The 25,954-nt window shown below is 34.1% G+C and overlaps 1 protein-coding gene across 2 annotated transcripts in view; it reads right to left on the reverse strand.

Moving 5' to 3' along the window:
* The window catches only part of MDGA2 (MAM domain containing glycosylphosphatidylinositol anchor 2), an 825,106-nt gene that overhangs the window by 82,874 nt on the left and 716,278 nt on the right, over nt 1-25,954 (reverse strand). For both annotated transcript variants that reach the window (XM_024231654.3, XM_054530089.2), the window contains one exon: nt 24,524-24,793. In XM_024231654.3, the coding sequence (XP_024087422.3) occupies nt 24,524-24,793 (270 nt within the window). The remainder of the gene's footprint in view (nt 1-24,523; nt 24,794-25,954) is intronic.

The following is a 25,954-nucleotide window of genomic DNA, read 5'->3' on the forward strand; positions in this document are numbered from 1 at the left end:
GCCCACGATGATGCCCTCCAGGCTTACTGCTAAGAATTAGAAACTAGAAAAATGATGATCAGATCCCAAGACTGTGTAATTCACCAAGAATCCTGCCATTGGTTATTAGGAAACAAGCCACTCAGACTGAAATAGGTAGGCAACCTACTTGGGTTTTCAGAAATAACATGGTTTAGTAATTACTTCATCCTTACAAAATCATGTCTGTTTTACCAAACCATCAAATGTTCACTCTACACATACTCCACGTCAGTTGAATGCTAACCTGATATATTTCCCATTGTAAAATTTCTCCCCCAGTTTAAGACATGTTCCAGAAGAGTTCATGTCATTTGAGTAGAGCTCTGCCATAGAAAATCAAGAGACTTTACTCACAAAATTAATTAATATATATAGTTAATCAGCAAAATAAAGTAGCAATAGATTGCTTTCATTACTAGCAAGAAGTCTTTAAAAATTTTTTTTTTGGTTCTCAAAATGACAAGTACTTTATGAATTGGGCTAGAATAAAAAGACATATCTGAAGATCAAAAGGATCATAATACACAAGTTATTATTTTTAAAATTATCTTATTAGTCTATATAAAATACCTATCAGAACATTGGGCAAAATATAAGTGTTTAGTAAATGTTAATCTCCCACTACACTTCCCTTGCCACCCGAACAACAAAAGAAAACCAAATCAAATAACATTCTTTAGGAAGATTTCCGTAAGTTAATTTGATTATTGTTAACATATACAGGCATTTGAGGGAATTTTAAAATTAACTAGACAATTTTAAATGAGTTTGCATTTATTTTCTTGAAACTTTAATGAGGCATTATTTCAACACAATTATGTCACCCATGGCTTCTTTTTGACATTGTCCTACAGAACTATACAAAGTCCTATCGGTTTATGCAACAAATATATATATATATATATACATATATATATATATACTTTTCTTGGGCAATATAAAATAAATTCATGCATTTAACAGATAAATACTGTTTCAACTTAAGTGAATAACTCCTTGACTCTGAAATCCTGGATACATTTTGCAAAAAAATGATGAAAAATATGAGTAATACATGTCAATTTTTTTTCTCAAAATAAGTTTAGTTAAGAATCTTGTCCAAAAATTCAAAAAGATTATTTAAATTTGATGAAACGACAGTGTTTACACTTTGCATGCAAGTAGGAAATTGCCTAGGACTTAAAAAATGTTGGGAAATAAAAACTATATTTTCATTTATGTTATACTTGGAATCTTCAAATTCTCTATCCTCTTGTTTGTCTGTTATAGAGATTTCCAGGGGCCTTCATTCACCACTACTCTAGCAAGTATTTAAGACACATACTAGAATTATGGTCCTGCACTGCTGTTTATAAATTATTCTTTTATAATTTACAACTAAAAACATGGACTTATGGAGCAAGAAAAACCTTGATAAATGAAAATGGTATCTCAATTTTATATAGGAATTTATAGCTCACAAAGAACTTTCACAAATATTAACTTAGTTCAGTCTTCACAGAGCTGAGGGAGGTCAAATACACAGAGACATATTTCTTGGGTTGAACTGCAAATCTTAAAAGTTAATAAGACTATCATAATTACAGAACTGACGCGTACTACTGTCCTTGTCTGATCTGCAGATCTTACCTCAAAAAAGATCCAAATGGATATTTTGTCAGAAGGAAGAGAAGTTGCATAATTCACCTAAACATACAAAGAAAGCTGGCATTCAAACTGAGAGGTTCTGAGTCTACCTTCTTTAAAGTATATTATATTAGGAATGTTATGGTAAAATGAAACAATCAGAAATCCCTCCTTATGGAAATATTACAGCAAATGCTAAGAACGCAGAAAGAACACAAACCTACTTTTGCTTAATTTTATATTTTAAAAAATCATTTCACTAATACACAGTGTATGTCAATTGTCATTACTACTTTTTTGTCAGTGGGTGAGGAAAGCACAAGGTCAAAATAGCTATGATATGCTGCATTTGGCTTTTGTCACAGTTATGGCTCTGGGTCAATTTTGTGATTCTCTTCTGCTTGTACATAATGTTCTGCAAACTACTGCTTCAAGAGTTATGCCACTTCATCTCCAGGTGGATAGTGTCGGAATTTTTTTAAAAAAAGAGTTATGCCTCTTATTTCACATTTCACAACCATATGTTTTACTGAACCAACTGTAGGGTATGTGAATTGGTGGCATGGAGAGCACAGATATTATCAGGAGTGCAGAAGAAATTCCACGGATGTTATTTAATGAGATGGAAGCAGAAAATGATTAATGTACATTATGCCCAATTCCTGAGATCAGCACAAATCACCCATTTTGTAGTGAGCGCACCTTTGTTACAAGTCTCCCACGTTATAGGCACTGTGAGCACACTTTAGTTCTCTTACCAATCCAGCTCACCCTACATATCCCGCACCTAAGAAATACTACTTGATTCTCTGCTGAAGACTCAATCCCTAAAGTATCTAGTCAACCATATAGAAACTCAATTGCTTATTTGCATGTAGGCCATAAAAGAAACATAAATGTTATCTGTACTCCTCCTAAATATGCAAGATGTACAAAAGCATTTATAAGCCAATATGTAAAATAACCCAAAACTCTGATTATTTAGTAGAACCCACATTCTTACAAGCCCCAAAACCTTTTCCTGGCTCTTTCTGGGAGTCCCCAAGAGATTTCTCACATGTAATCACAAAGCCACTTAACATCAGGTTTTCCTGCCCTTCCCTTCTTGCTCCATCTTCCACCAGTCCACGGTAAATGCCCACAAAGCTAGCTAGGCAAAGCTAACCACTGCCTTCACCTTCACCATCGCCACCACTACCAGGTATTCTATCTCCAGAGGCTTGCAACACTTCCTTGAGTGTGGAATGTGGGGATCGGTTTGGCAGAAAGTGTTGGGATTGACATGGAGAGTTGGGAGAAGTTGCGACACTTCCATCTTACTTGACAGAACTGATTTATTCATTAGGCACAGGAGTCACAGCACCTAGGACCTATGATAATTCAGAGGTCCAAGAAAATGTTTTAAATTTAATTCATTTTAAAATTGGAAGAAAAATGAACATAATAATACTAAATAAATAATAACAACAATAATAATTGGGATTGTAGATCCTATTTATATAAATGCAGTCATAAATATATAATTTTAAATTTTGATATATTACTTTCTTTATTTTTTAATGAAGGAAGTGGTCCACAAAGACAAAGGTGCCTATGGTTAAAAGTCATAATTTGTCCCTGCCAGTCAATCATTTGAGCTCCTGTTCATGTCTACAATTTCGTTCTTGAAAAGTTCTGTCAACTTCTGACACCAGCCCATAAGATAGGGGCAAACCAGAAGCAAAGGGACAATCAGAGAACAGATATACACCTTTCCCTTATATCATCTTTGCTCTTCTGCTGGGCCTTCTCTTCTCCCATGAGGAACTGCTATTTTTCACCTCCCGTTATTAAATAAAATATCTTTATTTATGGCAATGGAGGTCCATGTATATTGGTATATGCAGGGAGATGTTATATGAATTTGAATTGTGTAAGTAAAATAATATGTGAAAAAATACCAACATACAAAATTTGAAATAGAGTATATATCCAAACAAGGGAAAAATCTCACTTATAATATATTAGAAATTTAATTTATTTTTGTTCATCTCTGTAATATCAGATATTGAAGGACTTTTCTCTTCCCTTCAAATACTGTGGTATGGATAGCTTCTCATATATCACATCAATAGGATAAAGGACAAAAACCATAGACACAGAAGAAGCATTTGATAAAATTGAACATTCCTTCATGAAAAAAAAACAAAAGCTCTCAATAAGTTAGGTATAGAAGGCCCACAACACAAGGAACCTCAACACAATAATGTCTATATAGGACAAACTCACAGCTAACATCATACTGAATGAAGAAAAGCTAAACATGTTTTTTTCAAAGAGCTGGAACAAGGCAAGGATGCCCACTCTTACCACTCTTATTCAACGCAGTACTAGATGTCCTAGCCAGAGCAATTAGGCAAGAGAAAAAAATAAAAGGCATCCAAATTGGAAAAGAGGTCAAATTGTCCCTGTTTGCTGATGGCATACTTTTATATGCAGAAAAACCTAAAGACTCTACCAAAAAAACTCTTAGAACTGATAAACAAATTTGATAAATTTGCAGGACACAATATCAGCATACACACATCAGTAGCATTTACAGATGCCTGGAGTGAACAGTCTGAAAAAGAAATAAAGCAAACAACGCCATTTACAACAGGCACACCACTCCCCCGCCCCCCCCACACAAATACCTGAAACAAATTTAACAAAGGAAGTAAAAGATCTTTATAAGGAAAACTATAAAATACTGGTTAAAAAAAAATTGAGGAAGACACCAAAAAGTGGAAAGACATCCCATGTTAATGGTCTGGAAGAATACTCTTACAATGACCACACACAAAAGCAATATATAGATTCAATGCAATTGCTGTCAATTACTAATCAAAGTACCAATGACATTCTTCACAGAAATAGAAAAAAAATCCTAAAATTTGCATGGAACCACAGAAGATTCTAAATAGCCAAAACAATCTTGAGCAAAAGAAACAAAGCTGAAGGGGTTATACTACCAATTTCAAAATATACTACAAAGCTATAATAACCAAAACAGTATGGTGCTGGCACATAGATGAATGGAATAGAATATAGAACCATGAAATTAACTGACATTTCTACAGCCAACTGATTTTTGACAAAGGTGCCAAGAACATTCCTTTGGGAAAGGACAGTCTGTTCAATAATGATGCTAGGAAAGCTAGATATCCATATGCAGAAGAATGAAACTAGACATCTATCTCTTACTCTATATAAAAATTAATTCCAAACAGATTAGAGGCTTAAATATAAGATCTGGAATTAAAAAACTACTAGAAGAAAACATAGGGGAAATGCTTCAGAACACTGGGCTGAGAAAAGATTTTATGAATAAGACTTCAAAAACACAGGCAACAAAAGCAATAATAAACAAATGGGATTACATTAAACCAAAAAGCTTGTGAACATCAAAAGAAGCAATCAAGAGACTGAAAAGACATTGCAGAATGGCAGAAAATATTTGCAAACTATTCATATTACAGGGAATTACTATCCAGAAAACACAATGATCTCAAACATCTCTAGCACAAAAATAAACAATCTAATTTTTTAAATGGGCTAATGATCTGAATAGACATTTATCAAAAGAAGACATATAAATGGCCAAAAAATATTTGAAGAAATGCTCAACACTACTAATCATCAGGGAAATGCAAATCAGAACCACAGTAAGATATCATCCAGCTGGGCATGGTGGCTCACACCTGTAATCCCAGCACTTTGGGAGGCCGAGGTGGGTGGATCACCTGAGGTCAGGAGTTCGAGACCAGCCTGACCAATATGGTGAAACCTCTTCTCTACTAAAAGTACAAAAATTAGCTGGGTGTGGTGGCAGGAGCCTGTAATCCCAGCTACTCAGGAGGGCTGAGGCAGAAGAATCACCTAAACCCTGGAGGTGGAGGTTGCAGTGAGCCAAGATCATGCCATTGTACTCCAGCTTGGGCAACAAGAGCGAAACTCCATCTCAAAGAAAAAAAAAAAAAAAAGAGAGACATCATCCGACCCCAATTAGAACAGCTATTGTGAAAAAGCCAAAATATGACAAATGCTGGTGAAGATGGCAAGAAAGGGGAACTCAGACATTGTTGGTGGGAATGTAAATTAGTATAGCCACTACAGAGAACAGTATGAATGTTCCTCAAAAAACTACAAATGAAAGTACCATATGATTCAACAATCCCTCTACTGATATTTATCCAAAGGGAAGGAAATCAGTACAGTACAGAGATATTTACACTCGCATATTTATTGTAGTACTATTCACAATAGTCAGGATATGGAATCAACCTTAGTATCCATTAAGGGATGAATTGAAAGATAAAATGTAGTATACATACACAATGAAATACTATTTGGCCATAAAAAAGTATGAAATTCTGTCATTTGCAGCAACATGGATGAGCCTGGAGGGCATTATGTTAAGCGAAATAAGCAAGGAGCAGGAAGTTGAACATTTCATGATCTCATGCATTTATGGAAGCTAAAAAGGTTGATCTCATAAATGTAAAGGGTAGAACAGAGGTTACTAGAGCCTGGGGGAGTAGTTGAGATGGAGAGAATAGGGCGAGATTTTTGAGAGAATACAAAATTACAGATAGGAGGGATAAATTGTAGTGTTCTATAGCACTGTAGGATGACTATAGTTTACAATATATTATATATTTTCTAATAGCTAGTAGACGGGATATTGAATGTTTCCAACACAATGAAATCACAAATGTTTGAGTAGATATGCTAATTACTATGATTTGATCACTACATATTGTATGTATCAAAACATTGCTTTGGACCCCATAAATAAGTAAAATTATATGTCACTTAAGTTTTGAACAAGATTCTCATGAAATGCTTTCCACTGAGATCTTTCTATTCATGACCTTGTAAACCTGCTTCCAGTGTTCTACCACAGAACACTGTTCATAGAAAATACTAAAAATGTAAAGGGTTTCTAAAGCATTATTTGGAAGCTTAATCTTGGATAAAACAATTATTTCTAGGCCTAAGGAAGAATTGGTGTTTAATCTCTCCCAGACAGAACAAGATGTTTTAAGGCACTTTTGTTGTTAGTTGCTGTATTTGTCAGGCACCATGCTAATCAACTTGCATACGTATGTTTTTAATATTCACAGTCTCATGCAAGATGGCAATATCCTTATCATTTTGTCCTTTCATAAGACTAAAGTGAAGATTAGAGATCTTAAGCCACTTGCCCTATAGTAAGCAACCATCAAGTCACGAAGCTACATTTTGAACTCAGGCTGTCCAAAGTCCATTTTACACTAATTTCCAATACCTTTTGGTATGGTTGCTCACAACCAAGTGCATGCTTGGCTGAAAGCATGACTGAGGCTGAAATCCAGGCTGTATTACTCTTGCTAGCACTCTTGCCCTGGTATAGGAACTACATCTACTTCAAGAAAGGAGCTTTTCTCTCCTCCTAATTTGCAGAGTTATTGTATAGGCTAGTGGACTTTCTGATACGATGGAGGACTTATTGCAAAAGGGTCTCCACTTTGCCTCTGTGAGTATGGAAACTTAAACTACAAGTTTATCCCTAGGACTCAACCGTATTTGCTATGTTATATCATTATTTGAAAGTATCGTCGACTCAGGAATTTACAAAGATAAGGATTGACTAAATCTCCAGAATAAGAACTACAAGTACTTTGTTAAATATTTAACTCAGGAATAATAAATATACTATAAGCTGCAAATAAATGTATTTAGTCTTGACTAAAGCTATGTATTTCCTCAAAACTTAATAGTTCTGGCCGGGCACGGTGGCTCACGCCTGTAATCCCAGCACGTTGGGAGGCTGAGGAGGGTGGATCACCTGAGGTCAGGAATTCAAGACCAGCCTGACCAACATGGTGAAACCCGGTCTCTACAAAAACACAAAAACTGGCCAGGCATGATGGCGGGTGCCTGTAATCCCAGCTACTCAGGAGGCTGAAGCGGAAGAATCGCTCGAACACGGGGGGTGGAGGTTGCAGTGAGCTAAGATCATGCCATTGCACTCCAGCCTGGGTGACAGAGCAAGATTCTGTCTCAAAAAAAAAAAAAAAAAAAAAAAAAAACAAGTTAAACTTAATAGTTCCAAAATATCTAAAAGCCTTGTGTTCATTTAAAGGACCATTGGTTGAGTGTGTGCATGGAGGGGAACAGATGGATGACCTGATCCAGCGACTCTCAGGCTGAAAGAACTGAATGTTCAATGGTGTACTTATAGACCACGTTAACTTCTTGGCAATGCTGCTGCTGCACATGTGGGTGGTCCATCGCTGAATATGAATGTGCTGAATATCATTTGGGCAGGGAGCAAGAGGTGTTCAAGTGAGTTGGAGAGAATCCCAGAAGGTATGCTGTTTATCTTCTAGGAACATTTATTTTCTGCAAAACATATAACTTGAGTTAATAAAGTAGATTTAGATGTGAATAAAGGAAACTGGTTATTGAACCTGCATCACTGTGACTCTCTAGGAATAACTAAAAGTCTTGAATTTGAATCCTGGAACAAGAAAAACAATAGAGCACAAATAACTGCTCTTATCACCTTGCAAGGAATCACTGGACTGGATCTGACTGCAAAGCAGGTATCTATCTGCCTGCAGTTGGATCCCGAGGCTCCTAGTAACTGTCTTTGTCATACATTCTTTTAAAATAGACAAAGTCATTAGAATGATAAGAGAAGGAGATTTCTTAAGTAATGCTCACTTAAGTAATGTGAAATTATAAGACTTTGGTTATAACCTCTGGTCTGAATCCTTGACAGAATTTGTAACAAGAAAACCTCTATTGACTTTCTCAACTTAGAGCCCTGTCACAAAATCTCTCTTGAGAAAAGATGCCAGATCAGGCTGTGGGCTATCATCTGTGGAATCTCTCTCCTGATCACTTTAAGTCTGGTTTCAGGCATGCCCTTGGAACACACTCTGCACTGTTCTCATCCATTAATCATTCCTTCAGGGTGAAGGACAGAGGCCAGGTGCTTAAACAGACACCGGGAGGTTTGAGAGATGGCTTTGATTCCACTGAACTAAAAAGTTCTGTGATTCCTTCACAGATTGGTTTTATTACCATTCAATTTCTACTGAAAAATCCAAATGTGCTAAGAGCTAAATAGGCCCTTAAGAATAGCAGTACTAAACATAGGATATTAATATACATAGATGTGCTTTTCTACATTCAGTTTTCTTTGTTCTATTCTTCTCTGGTGCCAGTAAATATTAGAAAGTTTCTTTTCTCTCAGAGGAAACTGTTTGAAATTTTAGACTGTTTCTTATTATTTACAAATTAGATCTAATGCAGACTCAAAAGTAATGTGAGCAAGCTGTAAGACACAGTTTTGCAACCCTACACCCTAGCTTGTTCGAGACTGCTATCTCTCTCTTTCCATTATTTTACACAGCAGTGACCGCCTCTGCTTACAAAATGGTAATATTCCAAACCTGATTGATATCTTTCTGATTTAACTTTTATATATGACTTTTGCTACCAATAAATTGGGTCTTTCTATATTTTAGATGTAACATTCGCTGTCTCTTAATGCAAGAAATATAAGAGAGAAACATTGATATGGAGAGGGGAAATACTGTGCAGAATAACCGTTTTAGCTTTCCCAACTAAAAGAATTTTGAAGGCTAGTGGAGGAGAAAAAGGGACAAATCATCCTTGAGGAAAAATTAATTTTGCTAAATTACTTTGCATATGTTACTACAATATGCATTAGAAAAATTATATACATTATAACATTACATGGAACAAATGCCATTCACATTATGAAACACTTCCTATTCCCAAGCCTACCTTAGCTAGCAGATGTTTTATCCATTTACAACACAATAGTACCTTATTCAGATATAATTTGCATATAATAAAAATCATACATTTTAAATGTGATTATTGATGGGTTTGGAAAAATATACATTGCTGTGTAATCACCACCATAATCAAGATATAGATTCCCATCTCTGCAGAAAGTTACCTCCTGCCCCTTCGTAATTAGTCACCTCCACCCTTGACCCAGGCAAACAAAAATCCACTTTTCATTACTAAAGATTAGTTTTTCCTATTCAGGAAATTCATATAAATGAAATCATAAAATATGCACTTTCTGTATTTGGTTCTTTTCACTCGACATTGTTTTTGAAATCCATCCACTTGCATGTATCAGTAGTTCTTTCCATTTTTAACACTGAGTAAAATTCCATTTCATGAATAGATCACAAATTGTTCACCTGTTGATGGATATTTGGATTGTTTCTAGTTTGAGGCTATTACAAATGAAGCTGATATTAAAGTTTGTGCATAAGTCTTTGTGTATACATGTGCTTTCATTTCTGTTGGGTAAATTAATTTAATTTACTTAATAGTATGCTTAAAATCTTCTAAAATATTAGTGATTTTTTAATCTCCATATTCTATCAATCACAAATAAATGGGTATTAAAATCTTGAACTAGAATTATGGAATAGTGTGTTACTCCTCGTAGTATTTTTTATTTAGGAATTTTAAGGCTCTATTAATAGATGTTCACATAATTTGAACCGTTATGTCTTCCTTATAAATTCCTGTTGTAGTATTATTGTGTTCCTCTTTAACTCTCATAATTACTCTATTTTGAAGTCTACTTTTTCTGATAATAGTACAGCCATGCCAGCATTTTTATGTCTGCTGTTTGAATGCTATGTATTCCCCCATTTCCTTTCAGTCTTTTTGTGTCTTTGTATTTGAAGTGCGTTTTTGGTAGAAAACAGTGTGTATCTTGTAGATAGTTTGCATTTTTTTTTTCTCAATCCAGTTCTACCATTTCTGACAGCTAATTGCAATCTTAAATTCATTTACTTTTAATGTAATTATTAACATGACTGAGTTAAAGTCTACCATCTTGCTCTTTTTGTTTTGTCTCTTCAATATTTCATTCATCTGTTACTTGGGGTATTTTGACTAAGTTCAAAAAAATTTTTAAGGATTTTTATATGGCTTAAAGTATGCAACATTCACTTACCGATTCTACTTAGAGTCAATATTGTACCAGTTAACATATCACATTCCATACTTCATGCTTCTCTGAGGTCCCTATTTACTTCTCACTTCCCACGTCACAAATGTAATAAATTTACAACAGTATAATTCAAATTAATTCCATCGCTTGTGCTATTGGCATGTTTTAGCTCTAAATATGCTGTGAACCCTAAATTACGATGTTATTATTTTTTCTTCAAACTGGAGATTGATTGGCAGACTTATTTGTAAGGGGTGAGACAGTAAATATTCTTGGCTTGAGCCATACGGTCATTGTTGCAACTACTCACCTCTGTGGTTGTAGCATGAAAGCAGCTATAGACAATAGATAAACAAATCAGGAAAGGTGCGTTCCAATTAAACTTCATTTACAAAAAACAGTTTGCTGACCTCAGGCTGCTATTTGTTGACCCCATTTATATAGATGTTGATTAAGGAAATTGAAAGATAAAAGAAACATAGTCTTTTGTCTTTACCCACTTATTTGCTATACCTAATCCTCTTCATTTATTTTTATAGATCGTGGTTTTCACTGATAGCCTTTCCCTTAAGTATAAAGATCACCGTTTAGCATATTTTTGTACTGCAGTTTCACAAACTACCAAATCTCTAGCTTTTCTTTTTCAGAATATATTTATTTATTTGACTCCAATTTTTAAAGTATATTTTCACTGACATAAAATATAAATTGACAGTATTTTCAAAGATATTTAAAGATTTAAAGATGTCCCATTTTCTTCTAGGCTGTATTGTTTCTAATGAGAAAGTAATTGTCATGCATATCATCAGAATATCATTTTTTTTTCCGGCTGCTTTGAAAATTTTCTCTTTATCATTAGTTTTCCACAATTGGATTATGGTATTCTTACATGTGGTTTTCTTGTATTTTTCTTGCTTTGTGCACCATGATATGCTTGGATCTGTGGGTTTGCTTCATAAATTTGTAGAAAATTTCAGCCATTTTTTCTGCCCCATTCTCACTCTATTTTAGAACTTCAAGTGCACTTGTTTTCAACTATTTTATATGGTGCCACATGTTCTTAGGTCCCTTCTCTTTATTTTTCAATCCCTCTATTTTTTTAATCTATCAGGTTGTATCAGCTCTTTCAATTTGTTTTCAATTTTACCAGTCCTCTTGCCTTTTCCAATATACTATTAAGCCCACCCATAGAATTTTTCTTTCAATTATTGTGCAGTTTTAGTTGTTCAATTTGCATCTAGTTCTTTCTTAGGGTTTTTTGTATGCTAAAATTTCTTATTCATTTGCTCATAAAATCTGCATTTTTCTTTAATTATTTGAACATATTTTCCCATAACACTTTGAAAATATTCATCATAGCTACCTGAAGCTTTTTGCTAAATCCAACATCTGGCCTACCTTAAGGTTAGTTTTTAATAAACTACTATTATTCTGGACCAAAAGTAACATTTTCCTGTTTTCTTTTCATCTCATTTTTTATTGTTTAATGAACATTATGAATAATATATGATAAATAACTGGACTGTGCTCTCTTTCACCCTGTAAAGAGTGTCAAGTTTTAGTTTAGTAGACAGTTCAATTACCTGCTGTCCCTTTTGAACCTTTGTTTGCCATTTACATTTAATGTAAAAAGTGATGAAATCTGTGGAAATCCAAGGATGTTCCTAAGCTCTTCTAACTTGGTGGGATTCACCATTAAATTCTGCCTCCCTCTAAATTTTAGCAGAAGTTGGTGTTAGTCTTTGTTAAGGAGTAGCTAGAATAAGTCTTTACTCTGACATGGTTTTTATTCCTCTGACTTAATCCTTTTGGAGTCTCATCAGGATGTTTAGAATTTAAGGATGTATAATCTACCTGATGAGCTGAAATTCTGGCTTCCTTTAGCATTGCTAGAACTCTATTATCAATTTTCTACTTGCAAGAATCCCATAGAGAAGAAAATGGTAAATCACCTCATCCTTGTAGAGTCTGATCCTTAGGTAAGGATCCACACTAACTCCTATGACCCTTCTTCTACAGTTTTTTACTATACAATATTTTGTCCTGCAGATAGATGCTTTTGCTGCTTTGAGTTTTAATATACGTTTCTTTAGCTTAGCCAGAAATCCATGCTCTGCTTGGAATCTACCTTGCTATGCTCATATATAGCAAATTCCCCCAAATGGAGAGCTAGAATAATCATGGAGCTCACTTCATGGGTTTCCCTCTCACAGGAAATGCAGTCTTGCACTGTCTGTTTTTATTCCTTAAAATTGTAACCTCATGTAGTTTGTCCAATTTTATGGTTGTTTATAGTAGAAAGGCTGGCTCCATTAGTATTTTCCAGATAACTTCCAAGATTTTAGCAAAGCTACAACACAATATTCAAAAGATTTTAAGGAAGACATGAGTTGTATAATGCATGTATTTTAAAGACATGGTTAACATATATGGTTAAGTAGATAATGTTGCTTAAATTAAAAATCAAAGAAAATTAGCACAAAGAAAAAAACAAATAATATGCTATAACACAGATAAACTGAGTCAAAAAGTGGACAAAAATCTTTAAAACTATAAATGATGTTTTAATTTAATCTGAATAAAAATTCAGGTATGAGATATAAACTTCTAAATTTCCTTTCTCTTCCTATAGCTTCACTCATTGAATAAGTATTCATTAGTAGTGCTCTATATATGAGGAATTCCTACAGATATTGGAGGGGAGATTGTAGGCAGTGAGCTCAATATGATATAACTTTATTGCTTGATTTTACAGCTATACTGCCAATTTATATGATAATTATTGAAACTTGGTATATTCTCCCTTGTTTACTCACAAAACAATCTATTAATGTGCCTGCAAAAAAAAAATAACATTTTCAAAGGTTTCTGTACTTCGAAATGAATGAATGCATTTGCTTGTGAACTGATATTGCACTGGAGTTGTGTTGCCAATATAGCAGTAAATGAAAGGCTAACAAGCAGGAATAAGTGCTTGTTAAGAGAAATATTAATGGCCTGAAATATTCATTCAATAAATGGACTGATGTTTGCTCCTATGGAATATACATTATGATGTGGATGTAGTCAACAAACAGTTACATAATTTCTGGGTTTGACAATATTCTGAAGACAGTCTGTGAGAGATGACATATATTAAGACTTGTAGAACAAGAAAGAGCTAGTCATACCAAGACCAGAGAAGAGGATTCCAAAACTAGAATTTTCTCTTTTACCCCTGTGTTCCTCCAGCCAGCTTACTTACACCACAGGCCCAGGGAAAACTGACGGTACAGTGAAACACTGATTTTTTAGTGTCAACAACTCCCTACCATAACTGACAGGTCATAGGAAGGATGCCAGGTCCTTCCCCTTATATCCTCATAAGACCTGCCCCTTATGTCATATTGGCATCGACTCAAGTCTTAATACTGAATTATTATGAACAAAATATTTTAAACATTACTTGTTTACAAAAAACAGACTTGATTAGGTTTTTACTCATCCTTTCTTCTTTCTCATATTCCATTCTTTTCCCCCAGATTCATCTCTTTCTTGCTTAATTCCAACAAACAAGAATTCTTTTTAAAGTTATCTTTGTAAGATAAACTTTTAGAATAGGAATATTTTTATTGTGTCCTCACAATTAATTATACATTTATTTGCATGCAAAATTCTTTTTCAATTACTTTTTCTTTAATATTTTGAAGACATAACTCCGTTATCTATCTGCATGTCAAGTTGCACAAAGTTTAATGTCTATATAATTCTAAATCCTGTATAAATTATCTGCTTTATCTCTATAAATAACTTTTAAAACATTTTTGTACTCGATATTTTAAAATTCATTTAAATTTATCACAGCATGTAAATTTTCCCCCCAACATATTGCTGCTGTCACTCCATGAGCCACATCACTCAGAAGTCTAGCCAATATGGTTTGGCTGTGTCCCCACCCAAATCTCATCTTGAATTCCCATGTGTTGTGGGAGGGATCTGGTGGGAGGTAACTGAATCATGGGGGCAAGTCTTTCCCATGCTCTTTTCATGATAGTGAGTAAGTCTCATGAGATTGGATGGTTTTAAAAAAGAGGAGTTCCCTTGCACAAGCTCCCTCTCTCTCTTTGCCTGCTGCCATCCATCTAAGACATAACTTGCTCCTCCTTGCCTTCCACCATGATTGTGAGGCTTCCCCAGCTTCAGAACTGTAAGTCCAATGAAACCTTTTTCTTTTGTAAATTTCTTAGTCTCGAGTGTGTCTTTATTAGGAGTGTGAAAATGGACTAATAAAGTTGTCCTTTTTACTTTCTAATTTTTAAAAAAATCTGTTATTATTTTATTTCTGCATTTGGTCTTTTACTGCTTTATGGGTTTCCTGCTAAGCAGATACTTATTATTTTGTCCTTCACACCTCTTAAGACTTTACTTATCTTTGTGTCCTCTACTGGGAGAGTTCCTCTATGATATCTTTCAAACTACTTATGACTGCTTTGTGCCTATTCTGCAATTTAGTCTAGTAATATAGTTATTTATATCAACTGTTATATTTTTATACCCATTGTCATCAATTTCTTTTCTGCAATGCTCCTTTTTCTTCATCATGTTTCTTATATCCTCCCTGCTTTCTTTGAGGATGAAATTTTCTGTATTTAAAAATCTTATTTTCTGATTCTTAATACTCCTATCTAATGTGGAATAGATTATTCCATTTGTCTTCTTGCTTTCATAATTGTTTTGCTCCTGATTTTGCATATTTTATTCCTGTGAGATCCCTAAATGCCTTGTCCAGTACTGTCTATGAGAGTAAGGATGACCTAGGCTCTTGCTTGTGTTCCTTAGGTAAAGAGAAGGAGTGCTTCAGGACGGAGAGATCTGGTTGCAGTATCATTTTTACCATTCTCTATCTTCTCTTCCCTCTACTCTTCAGTTTTCTCCCTCCAGTTCTCTCAGTTTGAAATACTGTAGGTCCAGGCACTGCTCTTATCCTAAGTTGGCCTGCCTCTTGGCTGTGGTCTAGCTTGAGGGAGTGTGGACGGAGAAGTGAGCAGAGGAAGAACAGTAGAAACTCTGAGAGCCAACCACCCTGGTTGCCCTCATTTCTATACACTGTCCATTCCAGCTCTGATTCTCTCTCAACTTTTCTCCTAATATTTCAAGTTATAATTGCTGCTTTTCTGCTCCTTGGTAATGTCAGGCAATAAGCCACCCAGAATAATACACAGAGGGGAAAAAGCTCACCTAAAATGCAAAGTTATCTCTCAGACTAGCCACAAAATATTGTCACTGGCCTCATTGGCTCCAGCCTAATAATCTTACCACACTTCTCTTCCAACCAAAGCTCAATTGTACATTGATTACTTACTTTATCTCTGATATCAGTCATCCTCTCCATCTCTGCCTTTTTGGAGGGGCATTTTCAATGTTGTGTTACTCAGGCAGAAAGTAGCTTACCTATGGCTAAATCTGGAAATCTTCTCATGTTACTTTTCTATGATCATACTGCTTTGTTTTTAAAACACTTTCACATTGATTAGCTTATTTGATAATCCTAAAATTATGTGAGTCATGGGAAGCAGATTTATCATCTCCCATTCTACAGATAGAGGAAGCAAGGCCACAAAGAATTAAATGGCTTGCACAGAGCTAATCTGTTAGAAGATGTTAAAATCTTCCACTCATGGGAGAACTTTCTTTACATACTGACCAAGAATAAAAGACAGCCATACCCACACTACATCATCCAGAAGAGTTCCATGTGGACTAGAGGAGTTCACGTAATTTGCTCCATGTTGTAATTTGATACTGTGATTTTTTAATTATTTTTTAAGATTTTTGGGGCATATGTGTAGTTTTTTACATAGGTATATTGCATAATGCTGAGGTTTGGGCTTCCAGTGTACCCATCATCCAAATAGTGAGCACTGAAATGTTTACCAATGTGTAATTGTTTAACCCTCACCTCCCTTTCTCTTCTCCAATTTTGGAATCCCCAGAGTCTATTATTTCCATCTTTATGTCCATGTGTATCCATTGTTTAGGTCCCATTTATAGATGAGAACATTGAGTTTTGATTTTCTGTTTCTGAGTGATTTCACATAGAATAATGGCCTCCAGCTCCATCCATGTTGCTACAAAGGACATGATTTCATTAATTTTTATGGCTATATAGTGTTCCTCATATATATATACCACATTTTTTAATTAAGTCACCTATTAATTGATACTTAGTTGGATTCCATGACTTTGCTATTGTAAATAGTGCTGCAATAAACATATGAGTTGAGGTGTCTTTTTTATATAATGATTTCTTTTCCTTTGGGTAGATACTCAGTAGTGGGACTGCGGGGTTGAATGCTAGTGGCACTTTAAATAGTAGATTTTTGATAGTAACATTGCTCTGAATCTTTTATTGGAGAAATTACATGATTTTATAATGAAGAAAATGAGTAATGCAAATAATTTAAGAAGCCATCAAACTGCTGTAAAAATAATGAAAATTTTAACTGAAGTTTTTATTTAAGTATGTTATGAAATATAAATTCCTCATTATATGTTTAATGGAGAAAAATAAATGTTTAAAAAATTATATGAATTTAAATCGAATATTAAGGTATATATTTTAGTAATAAGTGATAGCATTAACTTCATTAAGTGATACTTAAATTTTTATTCCTAATTTTTCAGATTTTGCATGGACTCCCCTATATTTTATCTAGATTGATTATTCAAATATTCCTTTATCATCACTACTAAAAGAGTCATTGATATTTGTCAAAAAGAGTTTGAACTATGTTATTATTGACTTACTGGACCTCTGTTAGTTTATCTGTCAAAGGAGGGTGATACCATCTCTTCTGCACATGTAGTAGGGTTGTTGGAGATGATAAGGATATGTATGGAATCACTTCGTATATTACAGAAGGCTATACATAGAATTGATAGCATTTTCTGCTTAAGGTTTTTTCAATACAACTGCAACTCATAAGCTGGCTAAAATATTGGGATCCACTAGTCCATCTGTTATCATCATAAATAAAATTCTAATAAATTTAGCAAAATTCTAGCCTTGAGGAACTTTGATTTGACATTGACATTTCTTGCCTTTTAGAGTTATCACAGACAATTTTATTGGCAATTACTTTTCATGTTCAAAGTATGTTTAGACTGCTCTTACTTCTGATAGTTATTAATGATTTTTAACAATATTATGTTCCTCGTTTTTAGACATTACTAAGAAAGAAGTATCTAGCTGAATAGCAACAAATAAATAAATAAATAAATAAATAAATAAATAAATAAATAAAAACATTGCCAGAGATTAAAATATATTTTCTATCTGGTCACTGTTAATTCAATCCAAATTTAAAAAAAAAAGATAAAATACTTTATTTTGATGTGGAGTCAAATCTGCTTTAGTAGTTGTTTCTTCCCATTTATTCTTCAGGAATAAGAAATGCTATATTCCTCTAACATCTTGTTTCAGGTGACATTAAAGTCCTCAGTCGTTTTGAATTTCTTTATATACTGAACATGGAGAAACTGGTAGTTCCAATATGTCAATATGAATATTGTAATATGCCAAAAGGAAAATACAGGATGTCAAATCCTAGCTCAAATATTTCCAAACTAGAGGTGAAAGTAGCAGTTACAGGTAAAATTTTGCTTTGTAAAACCCTATTTGGCAGGATTAAGGAAAGGGATTAAACTATGAAGGATTTATTTAGTTAATATTTCAATAGATATAGCAGTTTCATTCCTATGTAGGCTATGTTCAACAAGGACTCCTAGTGGCAGGAAATGCCGTGGCAGAAAGACCCTAAGATGACTCCCAATGATTCCTGTCTCCTGTTTTTCATATCTTTGCGTAATTCCTTCAGTGTCAGGGAAAAACCGTGACTTCTTTCTGATTAACAGAACCTAAAAAATGTGACAATGTCACTTCTGTGATTATATTATGTATATAAGATTCCATTTTAGCAGACTGGAGCTAGAGATTCTTCTTGTGGGTGTGAAATAAGCAGCCACTTTTGAGAAGCCCATGGGACAAACTATTACAGGTAGTTTCTAGGACCTGCAGGCATATTCTAGGGTCTCAGGGTAGCTCCAGCAAATAACCAGCAAACGCCAGGGCCTCTATCATACAATACAAGGAAATTAATTATTCACATAACTTGAATAAGCTTGGAAGGGATTTTTCCCCAGTTAAGCCTCTAGATAAGAACACAGCCCAACCAAGAGTCTGATTGCAGCCTTGTGAGGCCCAGAACAGAGGATCTAGCTAAGCCATGCTTGGAATCCTGACACACAGAAACTGTAAGACAATAAATATGTCATTTAAAGCTTTTGACTTTGTATAATGTAATTCTTTATGCAGAAATAATAACCAACACAGCACCATCAATTTTATTATGTTTAGCATTAAAATATCTTAAGAGTCAATAATTAAACCTCATATCATCTATCTTTTGAAATTATTCTGAGACTAAATGTCCATGGCTCTGAAAAAGGGGTACAATAGTAACGGTGCATGGTTTACAGAGATAAAACTATAATTCAAGGATTTTCCTTCGCAATCTTGTTTTAATTTCATTGCAGTATTTTCAATAAAGGAAACTTAAATATATAATAAATGCATTTTAATCTTCTTAAAATAAAATCTATACCCACAGCATTAATTGACAGTGAAGCAATACAATAAAGTTATTTTCAGTGAACTCCAAGCAGAAAAAAAATGTTTAAAATTATTGGGAAGTCTCCTCAAAAAGAAGAAGCATGCTTTACTTTTGGAGGAAATGTGCAATTAATAGCTGGAGTTTAAGTAGTCAGGGTTATAAGATGTACCACTTATTGATGGTGGTTGAGGATTAAGATGGAAGAAGCCTGAATTCCCAAGGACTTTGTGGAACAGAACCATCGTGTTACTTTCTGAAATGACACATCACTTAACCTGAGTGAAATAATTTTCTAGACTGTTTAAATAATGGTTAAGCCATGTTTAAATCCTGGTTATTTGGAGTTTATTTATACGTTCAGAGAAAAGCAGTTACAGCAGTAATCATTAATTTGTGAATCATAAAATATTATCACAGCCTGCACCTATCTGTTTGGCTGAAGAACAATGATCAACATAACCCTGGTAAAGTCATACACAAAAGTCACCATAACTGCAGCATAGAGACACACAAAAGGCTAGTATTTCAGAATAAAGTAACATGTGAAGAAAGGCAGAGTCCTACAAATGTGTGATGATTTGGGGGAAGGCAGCATAGTCAAATTTGAACTGAATTTAGAATAACTGGTAGAACTGAAATAGAGATTATGCTATCTATTTTATTTGAGATATTAATGAATGCTTTGAAGAATTATGACAATGAAGAATTTGCATATCATCCTATAGGCAATGAACAGAATCAACCTTTCTCACTTAAGATAGGCTAGGTTTTCTAGGAAAATAAAGCCCAACAATATGAAAATTTCAGAGATCAGATAAAAGGAAACTGCAGTATCCCAGAAGAGAATATAAGGCTTAAGAAATGCAATAGATATAAAATCAAAATTACTTCAAGATACTATACAAATGTAAAACTGGCAAAGCTTTTCAGAGAAAGTTTTTATTGTTCTCTTTCTGATGTTTAATCTTGTACTTCACACTTAGTAAGTAGACAGTAAATACTTGTTAAATACATTCCTGATTGTAAAAAAAAAAAAAATCAGTTGGGAGTACATATTGGTGGTTTTATACTCAATTATAATTTATGGTTATGCAATAAAAAAATCCATTATATATATATATATATATATATATATATGCAATGTTACCTTTTGGAAAAAAACACCATCCCTTTAGTATCTTTCATTTAAAAGAATCTTAAAATGTCTCCATTGATAAAATTCCTAAATGTTTTACAACTCTAAGTATATATAACTGTGTACACGCACTTTCTGGAAGTTAGAAGGGCATTCTACTTTTATCTCCTGGATCATATAGGGAATACTGATTACCATTTTATTTTGCTCTTATTTTCTTTGATCTAAAACCATGTAATAAATGCATATGCTTAGACTATTGCATTTAAGCAATTAGACAAAAAAGCTAAATATAAAAATTAAGCTTTTTTCACATAATTTATTGTCTTGCCTGACTTGTCAAGAAATGTTAGTCTCCTGACACCCATAAACATTTCAATAAAAATGTAATGTCAGAAGCAAGTCTATTAAAGTGAAGAAGTATGAAGAAAGTGTAGTTAACGGGAACATAATTAGAATAGCTTAGAACTAACATCTTGATTGCTAAATATTTAGGAATATCAATTAGAACAATTTGAAAGACATAGATAATTTAAAACTTTATAAATAAATGCTGCATTTTGCTGCAGGTTTCCTGGGTCTTCATGTTCAAAAAAAGAATAAAAGTGCATCTTCATTAATCTCTGGTACTGTCAACAGAATCTACCAGTAGATTCTGTCATCTGGTTTCCTATATAATCAAGCTGCTGGAAACCTCTTTTCTCTGCTATATTGTATAATGGGCATAACATTTCAATGTTGAAGCATCCCTTGGGGTTGGTTTAAGCCAATGTGTAGCTTAAACCTACGCAGTCTACTGATGTAGGTGACCTGAGACCTCGCAGGTTGATTTTCTGCATTGACTGCTTCTTGCAGTTGTAAGGTTATTCCAGTTAGCCCTTTAGGTGGCAAAAGCAACCCCTTCTCACAGCTTTGCTGAGTTGTAAGACACATGCACCCATGTCTCCAGGGTCTAGCCTGCTTAGTGTGATAAAACTGAGGACAGTTGACAAAACTGTTCTATTCATCTCGTATAATTTTTAAAAGTGGGGTTCTTTGAAATAGTGAGTTGTAAAGTGTATTTGTTATCTAAGACTGCCATGACAAACAGCCACAAACTGGGTGGCTTAAACAAACAAACAAACAAAAACTATTGTCTCACAACTCTGAAGGCCAGAAGTCTGAAACCAAGGTCTTGGCAGGACCCTACTTCCTACTTCTGTAGAGACTCTAGGGGAGAATATATTCCTTGCCTCTTCCAGCTTCTTGTGGCTCCAGGGGTTCTTCAGATTGTGGTTGCCTTACTGCTTACTCACATTGCCTCCTCTTCTCTCTCAAAACTCCCCCTGCCTCTCTCTTATAAGAATACATGCTATTGCGTTTGAGGCCCACCCAGATAATTCAAGATAAGCTCCTTCTCTCAAAATCCTTAACTTAATTACATATGTTGCCATATAAGTTAATATCCGCAGGTTCCAGGGATTAGAACACAGACTTATCTTTTTCAGAGGGCACTAGCTAGCTTCCTAAAATATATACGATTTATTTTCAACTTAAGCCATCCTTTTACCCTCTCTGTATTCACTTTTTTCTCATTTAAAAATTATTTTCAGAAATTTTCTTTCATTGAATCATTAACTCTTTTGTTCATCCTCCATCTATTTAATCATTCTAGATTTACTGATTTTCTTTTCTAGATCAAGCAATGAGATGGGACATAATGGGGTATAACATAGAATGATATTCAGTCATGCCATGAAAAAATAAGCCCAGATATTTTGAAGTATTGAAGAATATGTTTTTCCAGAGTTAAATATTGAGACATTTTGAATCTTTGATAAACTGAAATGCATGCTCTAGTTAAATCCTGTGCTATAATATTACAGAACTATTAAAATAGAAGCATTTATGTCTACATATTAATATATAAGTAATATAGATAATACTTGGAATTTCAAATTTACAAATGGGCTTATTCTAATAAATCAATATGCTACATTAACCTTTAGAACTTGTAAAAAATAGCCCATCATAGAAGATGAAAAATGGCATCTGGGTTTCTACTAAAGCTCATGAAGCTCACTTAAACCTCATAAAACTGTGATGACTTCACCATTAAAATATGAGTAAATAAAATATATGCAAATACGAAGTATTTTTTAGTATTATAGTTAATTATCTTTAACATGGATAGTATACTACAAGCTAGGCTCATCACAGTTTCCAAAATACCTTTGCTTACTTTGTTCTTTTTCCTAGCAGGAAATTATTCTCATACCCCTTCTGACATTTAAGTGAACACAACTCTATTCTCTTAGCCTCTTACTCTAACATACATCATAAACATAGAATTTTAAAAGAAGAAAGAAAAGAGGAATAATCTTTTAAGATTTCCTGTGAGCTAATACAGGTATAGATGTCATTGCCTTTTAGTTCAATTCTGTACATTTCGGTGTATAGTTAGATCAAGTCTACTTTGGGATGACTATACAAAATTCATGGTAAGTGGAAGAGTATAAATAATTGTAAAAAATAAAATTTAAAATGTTTTTAGTTAATTTGAGTCTCAGAAGGAAACAGCATTATCTTGAAAGATTTGCTTTGTGCATTAAAAATATATGGATCTTTGTATACTTCTATTCCCTGGCTCTCTTATGTTAGATTCAAAGTTTCAAGTTATGAGAAATTCATAAGGAATACTAATCCTGATATGTTTTAGTAAATGAACTAATTGGTGTTTCAAAGTTTCATCCAGACATCTGATATGCTTTCCTAGATTAGACTAGCTAATATTACATTTCAGAAAGCAAAAATGGCGAAAGGCAGTTCATAATTAGAGAGTTCCCTCATGAGTTAGAAATTACCACTTAGAATTTATGCTATTAATAAGTTTTAAGTCTGAAACATTTTAATCATTTTTATGACTTCCTTTTAGATAACACACAATGTCCAGTTTCTTTTTTTACTACCATGAACATTTCAACTATTACAACTAACTACCTATGACAAAGAAAATGAGGAGTATTTTCTTTTAATGCATTCCTAATTTGTCACTCATAAATAATATGCAGTATATAGATTATAAAAATAATGTAAATAATTACATAAGACATAATACAGAGGGAATGTTTAAAAGACAATGACATAAAAAGTCAATACTTCTCCCTAATTTACTATCTGTCAGATACAACTCTACTGCTTTTTCTTGGAATATTTGTAAACATATGGCCAGTCAAAGACAAAATTGAAAGTCACCATATATTGACAGATAGTAAATAAATACATATATAAATAAGCAAGTAAACAAAAGAAAAAAAATTCTGGTAATAAGAAAACCAGAGCAATTATCTATTCACATGAGATTTGAATAGAAAAAAAAATGTTTGCAACTTGATGTAATTAAAGCCAGCCAACACTACAGTATGTCTTATTATTACTGAAACACTCAAAATAACTGATATGGTTTGGCTCTATGTCCTCACCTAAATCTCATGTGGAATTGTAATCCCCACATGTCAGGGGAGGGCCCTAGAGGGAGGTAATTGGATCATGGGGGTGGATTTCCCCCTTGCTGTTCTCGTGATGGTGAGTGAGTTCCCATGAGATCTGATAGTTTAAAAGTGTGTGACACTTTCCCCTTCACTTTCTCTCTCTTTGCTGCCACCATGTGAAGTAGGTCCTTGCTTCCCCTTTGCCTTTTGCCATGACTGTAAGTTTCCTGAGGCTTCCCAGACATGCTTCCTGTTCAGCTTGCAGAACTGAGTCAGTTAAACCTCTTTTCTTCATAAATTACCCAGTCTCAGGTAGTTCTTTATAGCAGTGTGAGAATTGACTAATACAATAACCAATTTCCTCCTCACTAACTCTACTAGAATTCAGATAAACTTCTATGTAATTTTATAGGCCTGTGCATTCTTTTAACTATTAAAATAAACTTGACTTAAAAATAAATTTTTAGAAGCTCTAACTTGAGGAGTCAAGCTGTTCTATGCTCCATTGATTTACAAAATGTTTTCATTATATTGACATAGGTCTAAAATCTCTTGGTCTAATAAAACAAAATATATAAAATGAAAACATCTGGAATCCTACCTGTAACAAGAAAGCTGCATCTCCCGGCTCCAGCTTCATTTATGATGCTACAGTTATAAACCCCATAGTTTTCATTGGAAAGACTCTTCACAGGGTACTCTGTGTATTCCTGAGAGTCAAACTGACCCGTCCGTAATAACTTATTGCCCAAGCGCCACTCGTAGGTCAGCACCCGTATTGGATAGGCTCTCAGTACTCTGCAGCTCATAGTGACACTTCGATCCTGTCCTTGCCGGATTTCCAAGAATGCTGGTTCCACTGCAGGGGGATCTGTAGAAAAGATATGTAAAAACAGATGAAAGATGTGACTTGCAATAAACCAAAAGCTACTCTTATTAGAAGAAGCCATTTTCAGTAACACATGCAGCAATAGAGGACGAGTGTAGGAGGTGAATGAAGAACATATTTAAGCCCAGAAATTTTAGCTTGGGTTGGGAAATGTGATTTCCTGAGGGTAGGAAGTAAATAAGCCTCCTTGCTTTACAAATGCATTTGCAGGTGAAACTACTAGAGCTGACTGATCCTTCTTACCTCTTTCAGCAAATATTTTTAAACTTTCCTATTAATTCTAATATTATCAATATATTCCTTTTTTGTTTGTTTGGGGCCCTTTGTCTAAAAGTCATAAGAATTCTTTTTTTAATATACAATGAAAAGATTCCTCTCTTCATTTACTTCATGGTCTGATACTGAAGGCAGCTATTTAAAAAGCTAATTTACAAAACTGTATGAAAAATAATTCTACAGTGCTAAGTAAATAAGAAGTGAATGACACTATGAGAGTTGACCAGGCAAGTATGTTACAAAAATAATGCTCAGCTGTGTCTTCCAGAATGTACAGGAAATGGTCAGGTGAGTAAACAGTAAGAGAAGGCATTCCAGGTAGAGGGATGGGTACATGCAAAGGTACAAAATCTGAAGAGGAAGGGATGTTCAGAGAAATGCAGATGGATTAGCATAGCTGATGCACAAAAGAAGACCATAAGCGCTTGGGGGGAAATAAAGATGAAAAGAAAGAGACTCTATTCAAGAAATGCATTTTCTTGGTATTGAGGAGGTCTTCTAAAATTTTTAAATAAAGGATTTATATGATCAAATAATTTTTTTTTGGAAAAACACTGTGGTAGACAGGAAAAGCATAAACCACAGAGGGAAGAGACAAGTTGCAAAAAAATTAAATCACTGGTGAAAGCCTGAGCTAAGGTGAGGTCAGTGGGACCAAAAATGATGCCTTAGGCAACGAAGTGGATAATAGTGTCAGTCATGAAGACAGTGAGGAAAAGGAGAGGTAGATTGGTGTGTGTTGAATGTGTCAATTTCATGCACTGTCAATCACACATCCAGAAGCAGTGTTTCTTCATTTCCAAACATATGGGTAATGTTTTATTTTCTCTTTGCTTTTGATTTTTTGCTTAACTGAATTGTAGTCAG

This window comes from Pongo abelii, chromosome 15 (genome assembly GCF_028885655.2).
Source record: "Pongo abelii isolate AG06213 chromosome 15, NHGRI_mPonAbe1-v2.0_pri, whole genome shotgun sequence".
NCBI lineage: Eukaryota > Metazoa > Chordata > Mammalia > Primates > Hominidae > Pongo > Pongo abelii.